The sequence below is a fragment of the Ursus americanus genome, chromosome 9 (genome assembly GCF_024610735.1).
Source record: "Ursus americanus isolate L20-20 chromosome 9, mUrsAme1.1.p, whole genome shotgun sequence".
Classification (NCBI taxonomy): domain Eukaryota; kingdom Metazoa; phylum Chordata; class Mammalia; order Carnivora; family Ursidae; genus Ursus; species Ursus americanus.
Genome location: NC_142135.1, coordinates 19,073,576 through 19,098,541, shown reverse-complemented (window position 1 = coordinate 19,098,541; position 24,966 = coordinate 19,073,576). Strand labels below are relative to the sequence as shown.

Genomic DNA, 24,966 nt, shown 5'->3' with positions numbered 1-24,966 from the left:
AGATGAAATCTTAGAGCTAGCACAAAACCAATAGTCATTTCTCACTAATGGAGTTTCCTAGGCTTATGAGAAGTAATTTTAGGAAAGAGGTTCACGTTATGTATTTCTATACTTTAGCCTCAGCTCTTGCCACCATTGGGCCGCCGACAGAGCTGATTACTTCTGAAGTCACTGCCAGAAGCTTTATGGTTAACTGGACTCATGCCCCAGGAAAAGTGGAAAAATACAGAGTCGTGTATTATCCTGCCAGGGGTGGAAAACCAGACGAGGTAATAAGGAGACGATATTTTCAAACCATTATTTTCATTCTTTCAAGTCTTCCACAGTAGTGAGGACAAGACAGAAATGCATATATATAATGAGATTGTTCTGTCCAATGTTAAAATTCATTGGACTGAAATACATTTCCAAGCATCTACGTTGTTCTCCCATCTCTCTGGTTATGGCATTCTTACTTTCTCCTCCTACCTCTATCCAGTAACCCTCAGAACGGGTCATGTGTTCATTTCTAACAACTTATTTTGACTTCTTCCTTTTTTAAATTAGCAAGTTCTAAAGCAGAATGAATCAGTAGTTCATTATGTGGCCAGAGCCCCTTTTTGCTATTCATGTAGCCTTTCTACTTTGGGAGTGGTCCGAATTGTCTGCCTTAATGAAGTCTGTGGTTTCCAAATTATGTGGTCATATAGTCCTCCAAGGATTAGGATTTCCTGGACATTTGTGGAGATTAGTGCAATTGACAAGCCATTTAATAAAGCATCTGCACTGGCTTTTTTCATGGTTTGGCCATCACAGGAGAGAACACCTATTGCCAGGTGATTGATTGGATCTTTCCCATTTCCTACCTTTGACACAGCAATCACAGGGAATATGCTAAAATGTGATGAAATCTCCCCCCCCCTTTTTTTTTTTGAAGTACAAACCTTTTGTGGTTCTAACCTTTGGTTGACCTCAGCGTGTTTCACAATATTCTTCTGTATTATGGCAAGATTTAAAAAATTTTTTAAGTGTTCGAGAAGTAGATCAGGGAGATTTTTAAATCATCTGGACTGAAAAAGAAGTCAGAGTACTTCCAATACTTCTACCTTTTTCATGACTAATAAGTCTGTTAAATGCTTCCCAAAACTCCATGGAAAAATACCACATGTCAACTATTTTAAGTGGAGGTGGTTAGGATAACAGTTAGCCTGGGGAAGACACTCTCCATTAGATATGACTTAATAAGGGACTTTTGGATATACTCCATAAAAGGCACATCACTTCCCGGAGAAATTCAAGGAGAATTGACCGCCACAGTGGAAAAGACGATGTGGCACAAATAAGAAAATATTGAATGACATGTTCTTGCTAGAGATATTTTGCTCTTTGGTTTCAATTCTGCGTGTCAGATATTCCATACTCTCATTCCTCAAACTGTTCTTTAATCAGGTGGTGGTGGATGGAAGTGTGTCTTCCACGATGTTGAAAGGCCTAATGTCTTTAACTGAATATCAGATAGCAGTCTTCGCAATATATGCTCACACGGCCAGTGAAGGCCTCCGGGGAACCGAAACCACACGTATGTATTGAATTCTACCCCACGTCTGACCTTGTACAGCATTGCTTAGGTGGCCCTTCTTAAGTTGGAATTCTGCTCAGGTTGGATTGATGGCCGTCCTGAATCAAATTCATAGGCAGTGGTTGTGGTGTTCTATGCGGTACGGGTCCATGCTGTAGTTACGGTTTGCAGGTGCTACATATCGAGAGGGATATTATAAATCTCTGCTTTGATTAGGGAGAGAGCAACCTTGGTGGTGAAGCGTGCGAAATACATGTATTCACTTAATCAACAAGTATTTAGTGAATGTGTATTATGAACTAATTTAACTACTGACTCACTCATGTCTCCTCACTGTCTGTGATTGCGTGGATAGGTATATATTCATTCATGTATTTGTTCATCCAGCCACCCATTCTGTCATTTACTAAGTGACACAGTGACTGTTTTTAATAGCTGCTTCACAGCAGACACTATGCTTGGCAATGGGCAGAAAACAATGGTCAGAACAGTCTCCTTGCTCTCTACTGGCTCCCAGAGAAATGTGCCCATCACTGCGTTGGGATGTAAAAAACTAGAAGATGTTGTTCCTGCTTTTAAACATTCACTATGTTTACCCTCCCAGAAGGGGTTGGCATGACTGTGTGAACATATTTAAGGATGAATATTATCTGAAAATAAGCTATGTTTACTTAGTAGGTAGTAATACCTAGATATTAGACAATACCTAGAAATAGACAAGCATACTGATAAATGGCTGAACATTAAAAAAAAAAAATCTCTTGCAGTTGCTTTACCCATGGTTTCCGACCTTGAACTGTACGATGTAACTGAGAACAGTCTGAGGGCAAAATGGAATGCAGTGCCTGGAGCCTCAGGATACCTGATTCTCTATGCTCCTCTCACGGAGGGTCTGGCTGGGGATGAAAAAGAGGTAACCACCTGCTGCCTACTAGAGTTCTAGAATCTTTGACTTCCTGAGAATGGATTTTTTTTTAATTCTAAAAATGTAATGTATAAAACTTAAAAATTCACATTAGTTAAAGGGGGAAAATCACTTGTAACCGCCCCGCTTAGAAATAGCTATTGTTAACATTTACTTAAGTCCTTTTTAATGCATTTTTAAAGCATAACAAATGGGAATGGTTTTGTAGTCTTCTGTTTTCATTTTATTTATTATGAATATCTTTTCATACCATTAACTAATATTTTATATGGTTGTTTAAATGGTGCTATAGTGTTACAGTGTTGTTTTGCACCAGGCCATGTTTAATTTATTTCATGTGATTGGGCATTTAGATCGTGTGTTGGATAAATATGCTTTTGTGATCATTCTTAACATATAACTTAGCAAGGTTGTTAGATTACTTCCTTAGGATAAATTCCTGGACATGGAATTTCTTTTTTCAAAGGGCATGCAAATTATTAAGGCTCATACTAAGTATTAGCAAATGATTCTAGAGAAATTTGTTATAATTTATATTGCTGTATGCAATTCACAAATGGCTGTTTCCCCATATGTACACTGACTTAGAAACTTTTTTCCTAATTTGAGAAGTAGAAAAATGTATCAGCATGGATTCTGTTTGCATTCATTTCATTTTAAATAATGAATTTTTGACTTTCAAGTGATTTATTTTAGCCTTTGTTTTTAATTTATAAGGAATGATTGTACTATAATATAGATATTCAAGCAATGACTAGGAAATGTCTGTAACACTTGGGAGTGTTTGACTAGGCAGATAGAGTGGTCAAGAGGGAGTTCAAAACTCAAATCTTTGCTATTGCCTAAACATTGTCTTTAACATTGCTTTTGGTGACAGAAATATTTAGGGGCAAAAGTATGGTGAACCTGAGTGACAGGAAGAAAGCTTTGGTGACATGTTTTTTTTTTTTTTTCCCTAAGGTTTAGACAGCTTTAGTTCATTTGGATTTAATGTTGATCCGCATTATTTTGACAGAAGGGAGACTTAAAAAGTGATGCTAGAAAGATGGTCAGCTTCACCAAGGAGAAAAATAAGAAAGAAAGGAATACCAGTTCACACCCAGTAGATTAGCAAACATTTTTTAAAGTTTAGTAATAATTGCATGTTAGTGAGCATATGGGAAACAGAATCATTCATGTAAATTGGTATGTAAATTGACGTGTAAATTGGTACAGCTGCCTTGGAGAATAATTTGAAATATGTCATCAAGTGAAAGATATGTATAATTTTTAAGAATATATCATAAGGAAACCTCCTGCAAGACTTTTTGGGATGCAAGCATTTGTTCAAAACACAATATTGCAAATGATTGACATGTTGATCAATAGAGGGATGGAAAATAGCAGAATATTTATGCAAAAGAATACCAGAAAGGAATTAATAATGTCATCTTTATCCCTGTGCATCAACATGGATAAACCTTGAAATATAATATTGACAGATAAAAAGTTGCAAAAAATTATGTTGATATGATTCCATTTATGTACATTGTTAAACATACAGAACTATATACATAGTAGAAGTAAAAAACTGGGTCAGGTGCTTGCTTCGGCAGCACATATACTAAAATTGGAACGATACAGAGAAGATTAGCATGGCCCCTGCGCAAGGATGACACGCAAATTCGTGAAGCGTTCCATATTTAAAAAAAAAAAAAACTGGATCAGTAAGGTATACCTCAACATTAGGGTAGAGATAGTGAACAGAAAGAAAAAGAAAGAACTTCTGTTTTATCTGAATATATTAGCTCTTTTAAAAATAAGATTGGAAGTCAATACAACAAAATGTTCCTATTTATTAAATTTGAGTGGTGGGTGCATCAGGGTGAATCACATTCTTTTCTCCACATTTATTTTATGGATGCGGAAATATTTCAAAATTAAAATTTCTGATTTGACAATAGCATTGGCAGTAGTGTGATTGGAGACTGACTATGGAGATATTTTTCTTCCTTCCAAAACAAAAGTAAAACCATGCTGTCATGCAGTTGTCACAGAACCGAAAATGTTGGCTAGTGTATTTGACTCCAAGGTTCAGAAAAGTCACCTCGGAATCAAAAAGCAAATTGCCACATTGGATGTCAAGGTGGATTGATCTCTTCTGCATCCTGGAAAGAACTGGCAATCCAAATGCTTGGGCCCCTTTGTTGAATGGGGCAACAAAACTGGTCGAGTTCAATCAGGCTTGAAGTGAAAACTGGGCACCCAGCCAAGGGACTGGTTAGAATTAGCCAGTGATGAGAGATGCCCACTTGGCTCTGTCCCCAGCTTGCTGGACCAGAGCTTATACTCTTTCTAGACAACATCTCTGACTCAGTTCCATCCACACTCTTCCGAGGACTAACTTTTTGATGCTGTTATTCTGGCTGAGATTACCACTTGTCCAGATGTAAAGAGTTATCCTAAAACAGCACGCATGGGTAGGTTCACTTTTGTGTGGCTCCATGGCATCTGGTCCTCATATAAAATGACACAAGACAATGAAAAATGATGGCTGAAGCATTCGAATAAGGGGTTGTGAGGAGACAAAATCTTATTCCATGAAGTCTCACCTTCACTCAGTTGCACTCTGATCAACATGAGTGGTACAGACATTGGCAAACGATCTGATAACGTGTGTTCTTTTCAGATGAAAATTGGAGACACCCACACAGATATTGAATTGAGTGGATTATTGCCCAATACGGAATATACAGTTACAGTTTATGCCATGTTTGGAGAAGAGGCCAGCGATCCTGTTACAGGCCAAGAAACCACACGTGAGCAGCTCATTCAGAGGAAATGCTGGAATAAAAGCCCAAAGAAATGTTGGGATTCTAAATTGGAAATACTGGCTTGGGTTGAAACCTCTTCAGAGCTAATTGTAACTTAAGAAAATGTGTATTTTATTTAGTGGCAGGAAATATACTAGTTGGTTCAAAAAAGGAGAGGGATGGTCCTAAAAAAAAATGATGTCTCTGGGTGCCTGTTCCTAGGACTGGCATTTTTGTGCAGTAAGGAAAGTAGACATTATTCCACCCTACTGCTGAACTCCAGGAAAATGTGGAACAAAGTGTACGCAGCACTTAAAATAATGATATTGCTTTTCTCTCTGCTGTGCTTTCTCTCGAGCCCTTTAAGTATTAAGAGCGTCACTAAACTCTATAGGCTCTTTATTGCCAAATAGTTAATCTGTATTGGATGAGTGAAAAGAATTGGTCTTTTCACTAATTTTCACTTTTTCCTAATTGGGTGAGGAAGCATCATACTTTGTGGCTGGGGCTGACAACTGTCATTATTTGTCTTCTAGGTTTTTGCTTTGCTGGCTCTAGCAGTACTATATCACAGGCTCACGAATCGATTGATTGATTACCCGAGTTAAACTCTAACTACTCCTCTGTTCCTCCTAACTGTGACCTTGGCCAAGTTACCTCAATTTTATGACCTATATAATGGGGATATTAAAATCTCCTTGCAGTCTATTGTAAGGGTTTAATGAGATACATGAGTTATACTGATCAGTTCCAGAGCATCTCAGACTCATAGAGCATGGGATAAGCCTTAAGGATTTCTAAGCCTGTAAAAGCTCAGGAAAATCTCAAAAATCATTGACAAATTTTAATCTGTTGAATCAGAAGAGGGCCCTTTGAAGAAGCACAGAAAGCTGTGGAACTGATAGTCAAGCATCCCACAAAGCCAGTGGGATTTATCCAGGGCAGGACTCCTACTCACGGAGTCAACAAATACATATATTGAGAACTTGCTTTATTGGGGATAAAGCTGGGAACAAAATTAATCCTTCTGCCTCTGAAGTTACAATATATGGAGGGAGAGAGACAGTCGATCAATCAAAGCACAATATAAGAAATAAACCAGGGATGGGAGTTCGGTAGCATTGGGGTGGAAGCATTATTTCATGTACGGTGATCCTGGAGAACCTCAGTGGGAAGGTGACATATGTTCAGAAACCTGAATCTTGGATGATTCAAAGGTTTTGGGCCTGAGCAATAGGAAGAATGGAGTTTCCATTTGCTCAGAGGGAGAGACTGAGAGAGAAGATTGGAGGAGGTGGTAGGAGTCAGTAGTTTGGTTTGGGACAAGTTAAGTTGGAAATGCCTAGTAGATACCCAAGTAGAGAGGACAGAGGCTTTACACATGGGAAATTGTGGAGAAGAGCGGGAGGGTGACTTCGCCAGCACCAAATGACAGGTGAATAGCTAAGATTATTTTTCAGGTGCCCTGGTTTTTGATCCATTAGGTTTCTTATTTATAGCAGGCTGTAATAATAGCATTGATTGGAGAAGAAGGACACAGAAAATGTACCTAAATCTTGTTTATTTCTAAGCATGTGTAACTTATTAATTCTATTCATTCCTTTTTTTTTGTTTTGTTAATATGTTTTTTCTTTGTTAATATGTTAATTTTCTTTGCTGTACGTTTTCATCTGGGTGAAATTTTTCATATGTAAGTTGTTCAGAAATCAAAGATGCTTGGGTTTTTTTTTTTTTTTGGCTTTTTTAGGTGTATGTTATTTAACATTTTAATTATTTTCTATTCTGCTTACTGCAAAGTGCCTTTAAGTCCACCAAGAAACCTGAGAATCTCCAATGTTGGCTCTAACAGTGCTCGGTTAGCCTGGGACCCGACATCAAGAAAGATCAGTGGTTATCGAATTGTATATAACAATGCAGATGGCACTGAAATTAATGAGGTAAGCTGTGATCACAATGTCTTTTTTTTTTTTTTTCTGGTGGGTGTATATTAGCTTTTTATGGCTGCGTAACTAATCATCCCAGAACTGTAGTGGCTTAAAACAATATAAATTCTTTATTTTCTCTCACAGTTTCTGTCAGGAATTAGTGTGTCAACTACTTGAATCTATACTTCTGGCTTGGGGTCACTCATGAGATAGATCATAGCCAGACAGTGGCTGGTCCTGATGTCATTACAATGGCGTCTTCATTCAAATGTCTGGTGCCGGGTCTGGGAAGACTGGATCAGCTGGGAGCCAGAGCAGCTCTCGTCACTAACTAGACTCTTCACATGATCCCTCCAGCATGGCAGTCTTAGGGGAGCTAGACTTTTTACATGCTGGCTCAGGAATCCCAGACATGTGTCCAAAGAGACAGAGAAAAAGAGAGAAGTAGAGAGCACTAGGCGAAAGCTGTGTCACCTTCAGTTACTCAGAGAAGTCACAGAATACCACCTCTGCCACATGTCACTGGTAGGAGATATCACAAGTCCCCACATGAATTCAATTTGAGGAGGAACACAGGTCCCACTAATGATGGGAGGCAGGTTGGAGGGCAGATATATTGATGTGGCCATCTTTGGAATATACAGTCTGCCCCAGTGCAAGGAGGTGGGGAAGTAGGTATCTTCCTAGATGTTGTAAACTAGAAATAATGTCAGTATAATTCACTTTATCCCTCTGTTTTTGACTAAACTAACATCTGAAAGATGCTAGTTAGGTGAGTTAAATACAAAACTGAATAATTCAAATTTTGTGTAGGAAGATACTTTCACATAGCAGAATGTAAGAATTCACGAAGAGACAGTATCTTATACGCAGTCACTAATAATCTTCACAAATTCTTTCCTTGGGAATATATTTTAGCAGGATAGATAGCAAAGTTATTATTATTTTTCCTCAACTTGATCCAAGAAGTTAAGACCAAGAGGGAACTATGTTGGATTACATCACTTCTATTTTCTGACCAGATGAAGAAACTATTTTCATTTGCAGAGACAAACTGTTTCCTACAATTAAATCCAAGCAGTATTTTGCAGAATGCCCGCTCACATGGGACATTGGGCAATGAATGCACAATACTGTGCATTTGCTAATATTTGATATTTGTATATATTGTGAAATGATCAGCGCAAGAAATGTACTTGACATCCATTTAAAAAATTATAGCAGTTGTGGCCTTTTATGATATTTTAGGTTATTTGCCATTATAAAGAATGATCCCAGACTAATACATTTGTTGAGAACTACATGTGGTTTTTTGTAGTGTTTTTCAATCTTGGAGATGCCTTTGGAACCTGCTATTTCTAATTTGTATTGTTCTGGGAAATTAGAAGACTATATTTGGTAAAACTGAATTTAAAACATGAAAAAATGGTCTAAGAATGAAAATCTGAGAAAATTTTGAGTAAAATGCATAACAATATGTGGTTTTGTAGCATTTCCAATTTGACTTGTGTGTGTGTGTGTTCTTATTTCTTAATTCTTAACCGTGCAATTGAGACTAAATGTTGCTAGACAAATGTCTTTTGTTTAAGTATAATATCACTTTTCCTAATTTGGGAATATATGATTTTAAGGGTGAGTATTCCTACTATATTTTGCTTTAATTTTATTAATTAAATTTTATTTGTAGGTAATGCTACCATTGGGTTTTAGGAAACTTCTAAAACATTCTGGAATGAACTTTAAAATGTCCCAACCAAAATCTACTTAATATGTAACATGCAATTGATCATAAGCTTTTGCCTTTGACTCAATTTACATTTCTCTGCTTTACTTCCTGTTCTTCCCATCTCTTCTCCTTCACTTCCTCTTCCTCCCTTTTCTCCTTTCTGTATTATCCCTCTCTCCAACTGCTTGGGGACCAAGGAAGAAAAATGAAACAGGACACCCAAATGTCAATGGTGATGAAGATGATGATGATGATGATGATGATGACGATGGCAGCTAACACGTGTTGAGTGCTTACCTTGAACCAGCGACTGTTCTCAGAGTTTACAGAGAGCCCCTCATGTTATCCTTAGAGAAAACATGCTGAAAACATGACTTGTCAGCTGAGGACAGGGCCATCTCAGAGAGCATGTTCTGGGAGAGGATTTGGGGAAATATGCAAGCAGGATGGAAAACTAAAGTGCTGCCATTTGAGTTTTATAAATGAAAGGCCAGTTTTTAGACTCAGACGCAAGTCCAGTTCCCGACAGCTATGACTCAACAAGAGGGCCCAGAGTGGAGCCCAGTCCTTTGTTCCTCATCAAGGACTCTTTCTTTATCCCTCCCAGAATTAGGCTGAAATTAAACTTTTAGGCCAGACTGTTTGAAAAATTTTCAAAATAGTTATATAACCATGAGATCATGGTCATTTGTTATCATTTTCTCAAATTCTTCTCCTACATCTTAAAAGTACTACCAAGAAATCAGTTCCAGAATTCAGTCTAAAACATAATATAACTAATAAAAATAGATGACACCTTAAAGTTTTCATTTGATGGAATAAAATAATCAGTAGTTAATGCACAAAATATAGTCTGTTCAGAATCAAATAAATGCTTTATTAAATAAAATAGATCTTTTCAACAGATGTATATATATGTTTCAACATATTTATGCTGAAAAGATATATACTTATATACATGTGTATATATATACATATGTAAGATGGGAAAACTGTGTATATACACACTTTCCCTTTTTTGTCTCTTGGTGTACCTAAGAAAGTTTGATTTTTAACTGCTTGTGTGTGTTTGATACCCTCACGAAATTCCTATTTATCACAGATTTGAGATGTAGAGGTCAAGGCATGACTATCGATTCCAGCTAAAAGTTTTATGTCCAGGAAGTTAGTTCAGGTCTTTGGGCCTCCCATTCCTTGTTTGTAAAATAGCTATTATAAATACCCAGGGTTTGGTGGGGGGGGGAAGGGGGCTAAACATGACAATGAATATGAAGTCCTTGACATGTTGTAAGTGCTCAGTAAACTCAGCTATTATAATCCAAAACAACAGAAGCAACATGTAAATATCATTTAGAAGAACATGTCTTGAGTGCCTATTTTAAATATGGATTTGTCTTTTCTGTGAGTTTAATGAAGCCATACTGTGCATAGGATTTTGAGTCCAAAATACTTGTGTTGACGCACTGAGTCCTAGCTCGTTTTCCATTGGGTAAGTTCCTTAACTTTTCAGAGTCTCATTTTTACCGTCTCCAAATTAAGGGTAATAATTAGCTACTCTACAAGGTTGTGGACGACTGATTGAAGGAACACAGGAAGCATGCAGACAATACCCAAACCAAAGTAAACATTAAATGCTAAGAATGGCCTATAATATTATCAGACCCCGATTCGGAAAAAGATAATCCATATGTTCAGTTCACTCCTGCTGTGTAACTAACACCCGGGCTTAAAATAATAACCCATGATTACGCAACCTGGGCAGAGCTCAGCAAGGACAGCTTGGCTCTGCTGTTCCATGTGGTGTCAGCTGAGGTGACTCTTGCATTCATGTGGGAACTTGACTGAGCCAGAACTTCCAAGATGACTTCACTCCTGCTTCTGGTATCTCAGCCGGGGTGGCAGAGAGGACTGAGGTTGGTTGGCCCTCTCTAGCAGAGTGGCTCAGGGTTCCAAAAGGGTGAAAACGGAAGCTCCTCCCCTCCAGGACTCAGACTGTCTTTTTTGACCTGCAGTTGATTTCTTAGCGATGTATATGATTTCTGGATTGGCTCTGAGTTCAGATGAGCCCTTTATTATCTCTCTTAAAAATGATCTTTGGTGCCTCCTCTATTCCCTCAAAAACAAATATGATTCAACATGCAGCACTGAAGAAGCTAAACAAGGTCCTGCCCTGGAAGGGCTTACACTCCATGCAGGAGAAAATAAATAAGTACATAGGATATAAAATAACTGTAGGCTGTGGTTGGTGCTGGGAGGAAACAAATGAGAGCAGTGTTAGGGGATAGCCCTACTAAGATAGGTGACGAGAGAAACCCCCTGTCAGGAAGTGAAAGTTAAACACAGTCCTGGCAGATGGCAAAGTTCTAGTTTTGAAAAGAGCTAGGATCCCAAAGAGAATGAATTGCATGTGCAAAGGCCCTGGGGTGGGAAAGACATGGACCTGATGGGTCAGTGTGGCTGGAGCCCAGCGGGTGATTCAAATTATGGCAGGAAAAAGGAGCACTGCTCCAGATTATGCAAGACCAAGGGGTCATCACAGGATGCTTGCTTTTGATTTGGAAGGCAATAGAGATAGCCAAGGAAGATTTTAAGTGGGACATGACACCTTTTATATTTTGGTAAAGGTCACGTTGACTGCTGTGAGCAAGTCCGTAACGTAAGCTTAGTCACCTTCCCCTTAACCTCAGGTGCTATCAAGTTTAGTCATTGATAGTATTGTAAATAACAGATCTTGATATTGCTCTAAATGTCTCTTGAAAACATTTTAAATGTTTTTTTTTTTTTTTGGCAGAGTCTGCTATCAGGTAAATAGGTTCATTTCTTCAATTCCTCAGGGTATCTTTATAGCTAGAGTGTCTTATTATTAAGCGCCTCCCCTACAGGGGGTTTGGAAGGGTTAATTGAGACAATGTACAGAAAATGCACTGTTTACTTGGTCTATAATATGCCCCCAGTGCTATGTAGCTCAGAGGCCCAAGACCCAACCTTGCAGTGGTAAAGCTGTGTCTGTTTTTTCTCTTCGTCAAGGATGGCTTTGCTCAGGACTCTGTGTTCTAGATCCTGCTTCCATTTCTTCTTACCCTATGGTTTCTTTTTTCATTCTTTGCTGTTCCTTTTCTAATCCTTCCTATTCCGTGGGTCCTTACCCTTTGCACTCCATCCCTTATGTACTGTAAAGAGATTGGTGTATATTTTTCCTGAATAAATCTCTCCATGGGAGATAAAGGAATATTTCAAATATTTACTGTGATCTTTGGTATGAATATCCCCCGAATCTTCCCCTGCATGGTCGCTCACCTATGCAGCTCTTATAGGATTTATTGTGTGATATTTAGTCATGGGTCAGCAGAGCCCAGGCAGTGAAGCCAAAAACTGGCTGCTCCGAGCAGATCAGGCTGGAAACATTATATTTATTTCTAGTAGCATTGGAAATCGTGTGCACTTTCCTTTCTGTATCTTTATTGAGTGGAAATAATATTGGTTGCAAAGATGTCCCGAGAATTAACTGAGAGGTCATCTATTTAAAGGTGAAGATTAGAAATGTGTAATACAGAAGCTGACTGGTTTTATAATTCAGTAATACGGTTGAAGTCTTTATAGCCTGCCGCCTAGCCAAGTAAACTACAGACAATAGTCAAATGCCTTCTGTTTCCTGTGTCTGGAGAATATCAGATGTAGCTCGTACGACTTCTTTGTTTTGCAGGTTGAAGTCGATCCTGTTACTACCTTCCCTCTGAAGGGCTTGACGCCGCTCACGGAGTACACTGTGGCCATTACCTCTATCTATGAAGAGGGGCAGTCGGAGCCTCTGACTGGAATTTTTACCACAGGTAAGCCTTATTATGGTTTGGAAGTTTCCAAGAGTAACTGTATAGAAACCAGAAACTGGAGCAGCTTCTTCAACTGTGATTTTGAAGAGATTGCATTTTGACTTTTGTTTAGGTTGCATTATCATTTTAAAGATTTATTTATGAGAGAGAAAGAGAGAGTGCGTGTGCATGTGTGGGGGGAGCGGCAGGGGAAGAGGGAGAGAGAGCATCTCAAACAGACTCCCCACTGAGCACTGAGCCTGAGGCGGGGCTCGTCTCATGACCTTGAGATCACGACCTGAGCCAAAACCAAGAGTTGGACCCTTAGCCGACTGAGACACCCAGGTGCCCCTCCGTTGTATTAACAACTGAACAATTAGGTGACTGGAATGTGTACTGCCTAGTTATTTTCTATCAAAGCAAGAGAAAGAGAGGAAAGGTCATCTAAATTCAAAAGGTCCCAGTTAAGTAAATGGGTGTACTGCTCTGTTCCTAATCTTACACCATTTCTTTTGTTCTATGGGTCTAAAAAGTTCACAGCTTTCTTCTGTTTTCATATTCATGTATGTTAAGTTGAACTTCCAAAATTGCTGCTACCCAACAATTTTTTGAACTGCAAGAATGACAGTTTCATACTATTTAACCTAAGACATTAGTCTGTAGCCAGTAATGGATTCATGCAGCCTGAAATATTAATACAACAATATGGAATCTTCCAAATACTGCAGTAAAAAAACATAAGGCGTGCCGGCATGATTTTCCTTTTCTATGTATACCCTGTAGTCAATAAATGTAAAAATTTTTTGCCTCTTGGTGGCAACACTTCTATTGTTTACTTTCTGAACTTAACATTGATTGCACTTGGAAAACAATTGAGCGCTATACCGAGGCGATGAGAAGCTATTTTGGAGAGATGAGAAATATATTCCATTAAGAAATAATGTTCACAGGAAGAAGTCCAGTCATTCCACAAAATTTCCTGAAGGATCACTCTAGTTGGGATTCTGCTGGTGTCCTGTGAAAGAGTTTTAAAATCTCTAATTTTGGGGTGCTTGCGTGGCTCAGTCGGTTAAGCATCTGCCTTAACCGGGTCATGATCTCAGGGTCCTGGGATGGAGCCCCACATCGGGGTCCCGGCTCAGCAAGGAGTCCGCGTCTCCCTCTCCCTCTGCCCCTTTCCCCCTGTTCATGCTTTCTCCTCTCTCTCTCTCAAATACATTTTTAACAAATCGCTAATTTCGAGTAATAAAGATCAGTGGCTTACAAAGACTGACATACAGCTGGTTGTTGGACCCCCTCAAGTATGAAACGGAGGAAGGGCTGATGAATCATATTTCACCTGCAATGGCACCCAGATGTACAAGATTCAAAGGGTGTCAGGTTCTTCTTTAACTTCAATCATGAGGGGGTGATTTAGGCACAAAAACAAATAAAACAAAGAGGGACATTTCCTGGACCTCGAGGGCACCAATTTGTTAATTTCCCCAACATAATGAGAAAATAATATCTTTGTGAACTAATGAAGAGGACACTCTTACTTTTTATAGTTTGCAAAAAGAGCCAAATAGAGAATCTGAAAGTTCTGGAAATTACTGGAAGGCTTTAAAAAATGTGCTATGTCCATGGTCTTCCTGATTTATCCCATGGGTAAATGCTGGCAGCAGAAACTTAAGGTCTCACTGGGCTGATGGGCACGCCTTTCTTGGCTTCCATGTGCTTTCGCAAAGCCAGAGGTCCCTCGGAGAGCCTTCTTCCCGCGGCCCCGGGAGCTGCTTGAGTTTGGCTTCCTTGCCTTCTCCATTCTCTGACAAAGTCTCTTTCCTTGGCTCACAGAGGAGGTTCCAGCCCAGCAATACTTGGAAATCGATGAGGTGACGACAGACAGTTTCAGAGTGACCTGGCATCCCCTTTCAGCTGATGAAGGGCAACACAAGTTGATGTGGATTCCAGTCTATGGTGGGAACACTGAAGAAGTGAGTTGTCTGAAACAGACTGAAAAGTCATCGGGAGCATTTTCTCTGGAAGTGAATACCCACTGCACATTTGAGTTGGTCTTCACTTTAAAAGAGATTGAGAATCCCAGAAGTAATTAATATTTTGCCTGGCATGGAGTTTTATAAATGTCAGATCATATGTTTTTCCTAAGATTAAAATGGCATTCTTTTTTTGCTAGGGCACTCATCATATATTTAATATATTTTCAGATCCTTTGACTTTCATAAATGACACAAAATAAAACTTCAACTGGTACTTTTGCAATATTAATAGCTTATTTTTTGAGGGAATTGAAAGGAATGAAGTCTCTGCTTTGACTTTAAAATTGAGTTCAATGGCCCTGGAATTCTTTCTGCTGAGTTGTTGCTTGCTTATGCTCAGGATAACCTTTTTTTCCTTGTTAATTATTTTTTCTTAACTTTCACCGCTATTCAAGTAAACCCAGTTACTAAGCACCGAATGCTTTTCAGGTTCTCCTTAAAGAAGACCAAGACTCACATGTTATTGAAGGCCTGGAGCCCGGCACTGAATACGAAGTTTCACTCTTGGCTGTACTGGATGATGGGAGCGAGAGTGAGGTGGTGACTGCTGTGGGGACCACGCGTAAGTACCAGTCTGGCTGAGGGGACTTCGCCAGCAGCCACCATCCATTCTGATACCCTTCTGCTCACCTGGTTCCCTGCCCATCCACCTTATTCCTGCCTACAGAGGCTTCAATTTCTCTATGTCCCCCAGAAATCTTCATGTGCCCTTACCTTTAATGAAACCGCTATGTGGAGCATATGAGACTCCTAGGCTATTATCACCATAAAGGCAGAGACCGTGTCTGTCTTGTTCACCATTATATCCCCAGCACCTAGCACAGTGCTTGTTATATTTTAGCTGTGCAATAAATACTTGTTGAATGGAAGGATGGATGGGTAAAATAATTTATAAGTGAATAAATGAGCGAACAAACAAGCTGAGGGCAAGCATGTCCAAGAGCTTTGGAATTTCCCAAGTCAATCTTGGTTCCAAGAATCTTGTATAAAATTCACTCGCTGATTCATTCATCCCTTCATTTTTAAAATATGAGGTATTAACCACATATTCAGTTTTCTTTGATGAGGTTCCCTGGAATCAGATTCTGAGACAGAAAATTGCATCCAGAAGGTTAATTTAAGACTGTGGTTGAGAGATACATCTGTAAGGAAGTAAGGATGGCAGAATGAGGCGTAGGGAGAAGCTACAACTGAGCCTTTGGCTAATTCCATGAAGAGTCCTGGACCTGGGATGACCCTCCACGGTTGTCCCAAACTGAGTCGATGGGGCTGAACCCTTTGTATCCCTGCACCCCCAGTCATTGGAGGTGGGCCATCCCCTGACAGAGTCTGTGACCTCAGGCAGAGACAGTTCCCAGAGCTCTGAGCCATTGGCAGCCAGTATTCCAGAAGCTGGTGATGAGTGTGTTGACCCCGAAGAGGGGCTCTGGGCAGAGAGCCACACAACTGCTCCAGTGTGCTGGATGCCCAGGATGAGCACACGACCTAGAAAAGACGCTTGTTCTCTTCCTTGGTGGTCTCGTTTGGCAGCCCTTTCACAGCGTGGTCTACAGCACTGTTTATTTTCCTTTAATTACCATGGTTATGCCCCATTTCACAGTAACCGGGAGGTTTCACAAAGTTATATGTGTAATACAAACGTTTACGTGAAGGCTGGTATCTGTGATTAGAAACATTCTCTTCCTTGGGTTTCAGTTTCCTTATCAGCGGAATAGATATCACGTCTGGTTTATTTATAGCTCGTTTCTTCATTCTTGCAACCATAGTCCAGGTGGTTGGGAGGAGCAAGTTGAGATAATATAGGTGAAATTTTCTTTGAAAACTATAAAATGCTATAGGCAAATGTGTAGTTACACACATTGTAGAATTTTAAAGTAATGGGTATTTTTTTTAGTTGACAGTTTTTGGCCTGAACCATCTACAACCATAGCCCCCACCAGACCTGTGACGTCAGGTAAGGACAAATAGAATTTGTCCCCATTTCCCTGTAAGAAAAGTTTGATTTAAACAAGTTATGTTATCCCAGTTTTATTTATTTTATATTGTTATTTAGGAATGGAGCCTTTCAATTCAAAGTTTACTCTTCTTAGAACCTCTCAACCTCTTCTTAGCTCTAAATGCCAGTGAGTCTTTGGACCTCACTGTGACATCTCTACCTGTGCCATCTTTGTTTTGGGTTCCTATTTAGTCTTTCAGAGGATGTTCACATAGCACACACCAGGAGTCTATCCCTTCTCTTGATCGTGGTGACTTCTATTGCTATCTGTTGAGAATTACTCACATCATGGTGTCCTTGCGTTTCTGTGGGTAGCCGAGACCTGGCTGGTCTAATAGGCTTCCCACCTCAGCTATTTTCTCTTTCAACTTAACCCCCCCCCATTATGATACACCTTCCAACCAGCTGTCAGAGTCAATTAGGTGAAACACAAGTTTGATTGTACCATTTATTTTCCTACCTAAAACCCTTCCATGGCTCTCCGTCACCCAGTCATTCATTCACTGATTCATTCATTCTCCAGTTAATCTTTTATCGAGGCCTTCTTTAGCATAGTGCCCCCAAATCTCTTTATCATTAAAATCCAAGATCTTTCTGCTTTTCTTCTTGGACTCAATCATAGTTTTCAAGCTGTCTCATTTCCTCCTGTCATCTGAAACTCCTAGCCCTGAAGGTGAGACATTGCCTCCCATTCCCATTGCCTGGTACCCTCTCCCAATTTTGCCTGCTAAATGTCACTCTCCTGCCTCCTCTGTGACACTTTTAGTATTTTTGTCGAGTGTTCATCCCTGTATATCTTAAAAGTCTAACACGGTCTGGCATAAAGGAAACACTCAGTGAATGTTTGCTGAATGAATGGATGAATGAAGAGGAGAGTCAGTGGAGACGGAGAGAATGAAAGGAAGTCAGATGGGATAAAAGAGGAGCTGGCCTCTCAGGAGAGGAGAAGGAATGTGTCAGAGAGCATGGGTGAAAGAGTTCATACAGATATCAGAGAAGGGAGAATGTCCATGTGGGATGAATGGATAGAGGTAGCCATGGTGAGAGATGCGTGCTTTGAGTGATGAGTGCTGTAGGAGAAATGAGGGAGCAGGTGAAAAGGATGTATGTTGGATGCTGGATTGCAGACGGAGGCTGCCCCTCATTTTTACTTCTCCAGCAGAGGACTGGTGGGGGTGTTCGTGGGCATGCTCCCCTGGAGGCTCCCCCGGTCCAAGGGCTTCTCCCCAATTCCCCTTACTGATGTAGATAGATAGATAGATAGATAGATAGATAGATAGATAGATAGACAGACAGACAGGGCTGATAGTTTTGAGGGGTCATGGTCCATCTCTTATCTCATTTCTACTTGCTACCAGTAGGTATGATGCCCACCCCCACCCCTGCCATGAGCCACTAAAGCTGACCTGTGCTTCTTATGGTTCCACATTAGAGAGATACGTTAAGTGATCATTGTCATCATGTCCACAGATGGTCTCTAGAGCTCATTTTGGAATATGATGGGTTAAAAGTTCTTTAATCCTTGGTTGTCCTTATTCCAGTTCTCCGAACAGGAATCAGAAACCTGGTTGTAGATGACGAAACCACTTCTAGCCTGCGGGTAAAATGGGACATTTCAGACAGCAGCGTGCAGCAGTTCAGGGTGACCTACCTGACTGCTCAAGGGGACCATGCAGAAGAAGTGGTAGGAACGGTCTGTATAAGTACAACTGCCTAGAAACCACGCAGTTCCCTGACTAACAGACCTAACGAGGCTGTCTCCAGAGATCCGTGCAAGCTTGGCTGCTGATTTCTGGGTGACTCTACCCTCTCTGGAAACTAATGTTTTCTGTTCATCTAAACTTTACTACTGGTTTCTTGATGACCTTCCTCTCTCCAAAACTTGCTCCACATATGACTTGCTTCAAATTGATAAAGCTTCTGAACGTCATCTCCCATCCTGCTTCTGCTGCCTTGACAATTCGTTAGAGCACCAAAGTAGGGTCATACGTAGTACACTGTGCACTGTTGCTGTGTGTGTATACAGTTGACCCTTGGACAACAGAGGTTTGAATGGCACGGGTCCACTTATATGGATTTTTTTTCGATAAATACAGTACAGTCCTGTGTATGTATTTTCTCTTCCTTGTGATTTTCCTGATAACATTTTTTTTTCTAGCTGACATGATAGTAAGAATACACTATTTAATACATGTAACATACAAAAATATGTTACTCAACTATTTACACAAATCAGTAAGTCTTTTGGTCAACAGAAGCCTATTGGCAGTTAAGTTTTAAGTTATATATGGATTTGGACTGTGCAGGGGCTCAGCAGCCCTAAATCCTGTGTTGTTCAAGGATCAACCACACACATATATAAACTTCTAACATATAAACTTTTAATATACGCACATATACTAAACTTCTTTGCCCTTGGGAATATGATTACAAGTTTCTATGCAAAGCATGCATGAAAGGTTGTCTTTACGTAGTTGAAGTGTTCCTAATAAGATAACATCCATTAATACATAGTTATGTTTTTCACTGACATCAACCCATTTCGAGCGGTTCTATAGTCATTTCTAACTGATTCTTAAATATGACTGTTTCCCTAAGGGGATTTGGATTTTTATATGCTGAGTTTTCTTTGTTTCATCTGATTAGTTTTTCTCTATTAGAAACCTGGGTACACTTTGAGTCATGGCCTTCCTGTGTTTTCTTAATTTACCCCATATCATTCCTTTTATTCTAGAACCTGAACATTGTTTCCTCGGCATGCTTCCCATCAGAGCAGATAACCCCCCATTTGCATCTAAAGGAAATTTTCCTTTTTAGTCGTGGACTATGCCTTATTTAACCTCATTACTTGCATTTCTTGCCCCCTGCTGCATTATTTTGAGACACTCTAGGAGAGACATCTCCAAGTTCATTGTTGCTCAAGAATAATATCATTATCCTTTGTTCCTCCTCCTTACATATAAAGCCTTTGATGGAAATTATTTTTATTTATGTGCTTACGTAAGCAATTATTTGAGCCCAAAATTGTCTCAGAAAAGTACTTAACTTCAGGCTGATAGAAGATTTGTTACAGAGCACAATGATAGCCTTGGGAATAGTCACGTCCCCGGTGAATAACCAGAAGGTCCGTGAAATTGGTCTGGGAATACTTTTAGAAAGTTAATGGACACTTGAACAAAATAAATTGAGTTATAAATTCACTCAGATCATATATTTCAAATGACCCATGATCGAAAAATTCAAAATAAAATTGTACCTAGGAATGGTAACTAGGGACATAATTTGAATGTCTAATTTTCCCTGTTATTGTCTCATATTTTGATTTAGTTCCTAAAAGTGAGACCCATAAAAACTTCCCAGAGTAAGAGTTTTGTTCTTTGCTTTTTGTTTCTACTCTTTCCAAGAAACATATTAAACTTCTTGCTAAATTATTCTTGCTAATTTGGAAAGACTAACAATTTAATCTCATGCATGCACTTGTAAGCTATGCAAGGTAAAATAATAATAATATTTACTTTGGGTTGTCTCTAGATAATATTCCCTTTGCTAGTTTCTTTCATTTCACACTGTTTATTTTGAAACACTTGGACACCTACATGAAGGGAAAAAAAAAGATCAAAAGTCTGAAACACACATGTGCCCCAGTTAAGCAAACCCTTCATAAAAATGAAAAATATTGATAAGTTTGGTGGTGATTATTTACTGTGCTGAAGTGTTTTTGCTAAACCGAAGAAAGTACTGTAGAATTCTTTAAATATCAAGCTCCTCTACCAAATTCCACTTGCATTGGATTTGTGCACACTTAATTTATAGGCATATTTTCAGGGACCCAACTGAGGATTAATTGAGAATTTATCTCTCAGTGTTTAGGAAATGTTACTTCTACATAAGTGTATTATTATTATTAGAGACGGAAAGTGGTTGCATCTAGATTTAGATTATAAAACAAAAATAGGGCAGGCAGTGACAGATCTGTATCAAAATCCAAAGGCCTTGAACTCCCAACACCAAATGAATATCTTTAAGTAATAATGTATGACAGAGAAAGGCAGAGAGCTAAAGCACATTATAAAAATGAGAAAGGAGATATGTCCAGATAAGAGAAATGGCTCTTAGCATCTTACCAAATTTTCCTTAACTAAAAAAGTCAATTAGATTTGCTTGAGGAAATGATCGAGTGAGAGAATGGTATATGTCTAGAACATTAGTAAACCAAAGTAAAACTTCAGTATATGGAAAACAAGGAGAATTCCATTTCCTTTTCCAATTGAGTAAGTGAAGTATTCATATATTTTCTAAACCTAATCAAATATACCAAATATTTCCAGTAAAAAGCTTTTGAACTTTTAGAAAGTAAAGGTACTTGACCGGCAATGACTTTGCTCTGAATTTGTTGTCAGGGTATGGAGGTCTCACACTTCTTTATTTGTGAAAGGCTGATCAGGAGTTCAGAATTTCCTAGAGTCTAGATGTCAACATCCATAACCATGGCCCGAATTCTGATTTGCAAGAAATGTTCCAGAACACGTATACTCAGTGTGCGGCTCTGTCTCCTGCAAAATAAGTTCAGATATTAAGATTAAGCTTTTAGAAACATTTATAGCGATTTGACATTGCTACAACATCCCGAGGACATGAACATTTTTTCCAGAAATTTTGTTTCATTGTACTTTTTAAAAATATTCGTCTTCAATAGATTGAAATTAAAACGGCAGAGCCAATGCTACCCAGCCCCTTGCCACAGATAGCATCGGACTCACTGTCTAGACACAGTTTTATAAGATGGGAACACAGCGAGACGCAGGGAACCCTATTTCTACCGATGGGATCCAGGCTGCTCCGAACAGCTTTGGGCAATAATGGACCCAGACATGAAGTTCCATTTCTAGAAGAAAATTTAAAAATGCGAAAGTTCACTGGTTAGATTTGCATCTCATGTAACCCTAAGCGTCTTTTATAGAATTGTTTTATAAACAGAATCACCATCTGCTGTGATCTACAGCATCTGTTTTTGGTAAGAGCCCATCTTTACCCTGCTTTGTGCAAACAAGCACAGGCCAAGCAGAAGGAACTTTGCATTCCCAAGAGGAGATTTACATTTTATTCTTGGAAGTGAATATCATTAGGGTAAAAAGGGTCAAGCGGTGTGGCCACATGGAGCAGAGCATAGTAGTTAAAGCAAGGCTCAGGCTAGATAGCCAGGATTTCAGGATGGCTTCTTTACTCAAAAGCTGTGCAGGCCTCAGTTTCCCCATATGTAAAATTAATGTAAAGTTACTCCTTACCTCAAAGGGTTGGGGTGAAGAGTAAATGAATTGCTATATTAAAATAATTAGGGTAGCACCTGGCACATAATAATTGCTGGGTAAAAGATGACTATTATTGTAAACCACAGCAACTACTTCCTACCAAGCTCAGTGATTCCTCCAAAATGGCTCTGCTGCTTTTCAGAATTCCACAGTCTGAATGTGATTGGTTCCAAGCCCATGCATTTCTCATTTTGAGAGATGACCTTATTGAAGGAGTAGCAACATGGGTGGTTTGCTAAACAGACAGCTTGGACAGAATGCCCAGGCTCTGTGCTTCGGAGGAGTTCTATTTATAAGCAGTGCCCCGAAGGAAGCGACATTCACAGGGTAATGCAAGTCAGGGCAACCACTGTTCTTCCTTTACCTGCCCTTAGTGCCAGACGTACCTAACTCAGTCCAGAATAAAGCAGAGCTCTTTTAAAAAAAAACCTCCCTCCCGGGTCCACATCAACACAATAGTATAGTATATTTCAATGTCCCTTTTTTCCAAGGAGCAAAATCAGACTAATTCGATATAAAATCACCTAATTCAGACTTCCCTTTTAACAGTATATTTTAGAAAATTGCTTTTAGAGCTTAGCAGTATCTTAGCAACAGCTGCTTCTGGGTTCAACTCGAGGCTGCCTAGGGCTTAGTCCATGATTTATAGGTCTCGTCCCTCATCCAGAAGTAGATAACACAGCCCTTTCCCTGCTGGCATTTTACCCAGCCCTTGAATCAAAAAGCATCTCCAGCTGTCCCAGTCTTGTGACTCCTTTAAACACGTTTGGGTCAGTTCTTAGGTCTTAGCATTTTTCCAGCCATGATTAAGTTCCTCAAATGGCCCAGAGGTGTGCCAGCATCTGACTGCCGAAGCAGAGGCCGAAAGTCTTGTGGTTTTAACATTGAGAACATGTGGCTTTTCCGGTCCCTATGCTCTTTTGGGGGATACCAGAATTTGCACTCCGGAGCCACATGGCGTGTTACACCGATGGTGAGGTGCGGACCTCACCACTGCATTTCAGTTTTTGCAGCCTTGAGAGGTAGAGTGATGGTGATTTCAGATTGAGGAAGACATCTCCTTTTAGAAATAAAAAATCTGCCACAGTTTTTAGTATTACTGGTAAATATGTTTTGCTCTGGAAAAGGCAGATTTAATGTGTGGTTCTGTTGCTCTTGGCTAGCTTCCATTCTTTTCTAAAGTGCTGCGATTGGGAGGCTGAATTTTCAAGAGGATACTTAAGTAGAATAAAAAATGATAAGCAGGCTGGGTTATAGAGTGAACCCTCCTAAGCTATAAACACCTGCTTTCCAAAATAGATGATTATTCTCACTCTGGGTACTTTACAAATGCTGAAAAGATGTTGAGAGAAGACTATTCCTCAGAGCCTAATTTCTTCAAATTTAAGGCTGCTTTCGAGATTTTAAGCTGAGGGCTGCTGTGAGGGGAATTCCAGAGAGGAAGCTTTTGCATGGATGCCTATTTTTCTCATCTCTGCCCAAGCACATTGCCTTGCTTCTGATTATTTCCAAGTCCCCATAGTCCTGCTCCATTAGTACACCAACAGGAACAAAGGTCTTAACTAAGACCATGGTCTTTTGCTTTTCTCTTCAGGTTATGGTGCCCGGAAGTCAGAACAATCTCCTTCTGAAAACTCTGCTTCCTGACACCGAGTACAAAGTCACAGTGACTCCCATCTACGATGATGGAGAAGGTGTCAGTGTCTCTGCCCCTGGAAAAACCTGTGAGTGAAGCCTTCTCCCTGTGCCTACTCGCTGACTAATTAATCGAAAATGCCCCGCCCCTGCAATGTGCCCCGAAAGCCATGGTGTGGTGTGGTGAAAAGAGCAAAAGTGATGGGAAGACAGAAAAATCTGTTTGAATCCTCCCTCCACCCAGGCAAGCTGTATGGCTCTGGGCAAGGGGAGCAAGCACTCTGGGCTTCGGTTTCCTCATGTGTAAAAGCTAAGACTTAGCAAACTACGTCTTCCTCTTCCAACATCTAATTCATCGCAAGTCCTGTTGATTCTCCAAGATGTGTTCTGCGGGCCAGTCCTCGTGTCTCATCTCATCTGTAGGCTCCGCCCTGATCCACGCCTCACTCTCTTGTCACTAAAATGAGTGTTTCTACTCTTGGATCCTTCGTTCTCCTCCCGGAAGCCCAAGAAGCTTCTCGAAATACAAATTATCTCATGTCAGACCTCTGTGTCAAGCCTTCCAATGGCCTCCCATTGTACTCAGGATACAATCCAACGTCCTTCCTGCGGCCTTACAAGGTGCTCTGAGACCTGGAGCCTGCCAATTTCCTTAATCTCACCTCCTAACAAATGCCCCAGCCATACCTCCTTTCCTGCTCTTCCCTGGACATCTTCAGCTTGCTCCTGCCTTAGGACAAATGTACTAACCATTCCTCCCGTACAGAAAATCCTTCCCCAGATGTTTGCATTTGGGGCTTTTTCTTGTCATTTTGGTTCCAGCTCGAAGTCACCTCCTCAGACTTTTCTGACCACTCCCGGCAAAGTAGCGCCCACTCTCTGAGCTATCAGCCTGTTTTTGTAGTTGTTGCTTTGTTGTTGTTGTTTTATCATGTTATGGCACTAATGACTGTCTGATATTTTCTTATTTACTCATGTGTTTCTGAGTCCATTGTCTGTCTCCCTTCCTCGGAGAGCAACATCGTAAGAGGCCAGGACCTCATCCATACTGTTTGCCTCTTCATGCAAAGCTTCTGCAGCGCTGAGTGGCACAGGGGGGGCACCACTAAGTGTCTGTTTTGGGTGAATTGGCCGTGACGGTCAAGCGAGGAGCGTGCACCAAGGAGCACACCGTTGGTTAAAGGCACTGCAAAGTCTTAGCCGTCTGCATTACAGTGTGGTTGTCTGTACTTGCATGAACTACCCCAGAACCCAG

At 40.0% G+C, this 24,966-nt stretch overlaps 1 protein-coding gene and 1 non-coding gene across 6 annotated transcripts in view; both read left to right on the top strand.

Annotated features, from left to right (window-relative positions):
• The window catches only part of COL14A1 (collagen type XIV alpha 1 chain), a 245,740-nt gene that overhangs the window by 108,948 nt on the left and 111,826 nt on the right, over window positions 1-24,966 (top strand). For 4 of the 5 annotated variants that reach the window (XM_045805730.2, XM_045805731.2, XM_045805729.2 and 1 more), the window contains 11 exons: window positions 118-269; window positions 1,429-1,558; window positions 2,326-2,471; window positions 5,152-5,281; window positions 7,073-7,212; window positions 12,630-12,756; window positions 14,569-14,708; window positions 15,201-15,333; window positions 16,666-16,725; window positions 18,309-18,460; window positions 23,671-23,800. In XM_045805730.2, coding sequence (XP_045661686.2) covers window positions 118-269; window positions 1,429-1,558; window positions 2,326-2,471; window positions 5,152-5,281; window positions 7,073-7,212; window positions 12,630-12,756; window positions 14,569-14,708; window positions 15,201-15,333; window positions 16,666-16,725; window positions 18,309-18,460; window positions 23,671-23,800 — 1,440 coding nt within the window. The remainder of the gene's footprint in view (window positions 1-117; window positions 270-1,428; window positions 1,559-2,325; window positions 2,472-5,151; window positions 5,282-7,072; window positions 7,213-12,629; window positions 12,757-14,568; window positions 14,709-15,200; window positions 15,334-16,665; window positions 16,726-18,308; window positions 18,461-23,670; window positions 23,801-24,966) is intronic. The other variant, XM_045805732.2, reaches the window with a different exon arrangement.
• LOC123797983 (U6 spliceosomal RNA) lies at window positions 4,063-4,169 on the top strand. Its single transcript, XR_006781138.1, has one exon. It is a non-coding gene; the product is annotated as a U6 spliceosomal RNA (small nuclear RNA).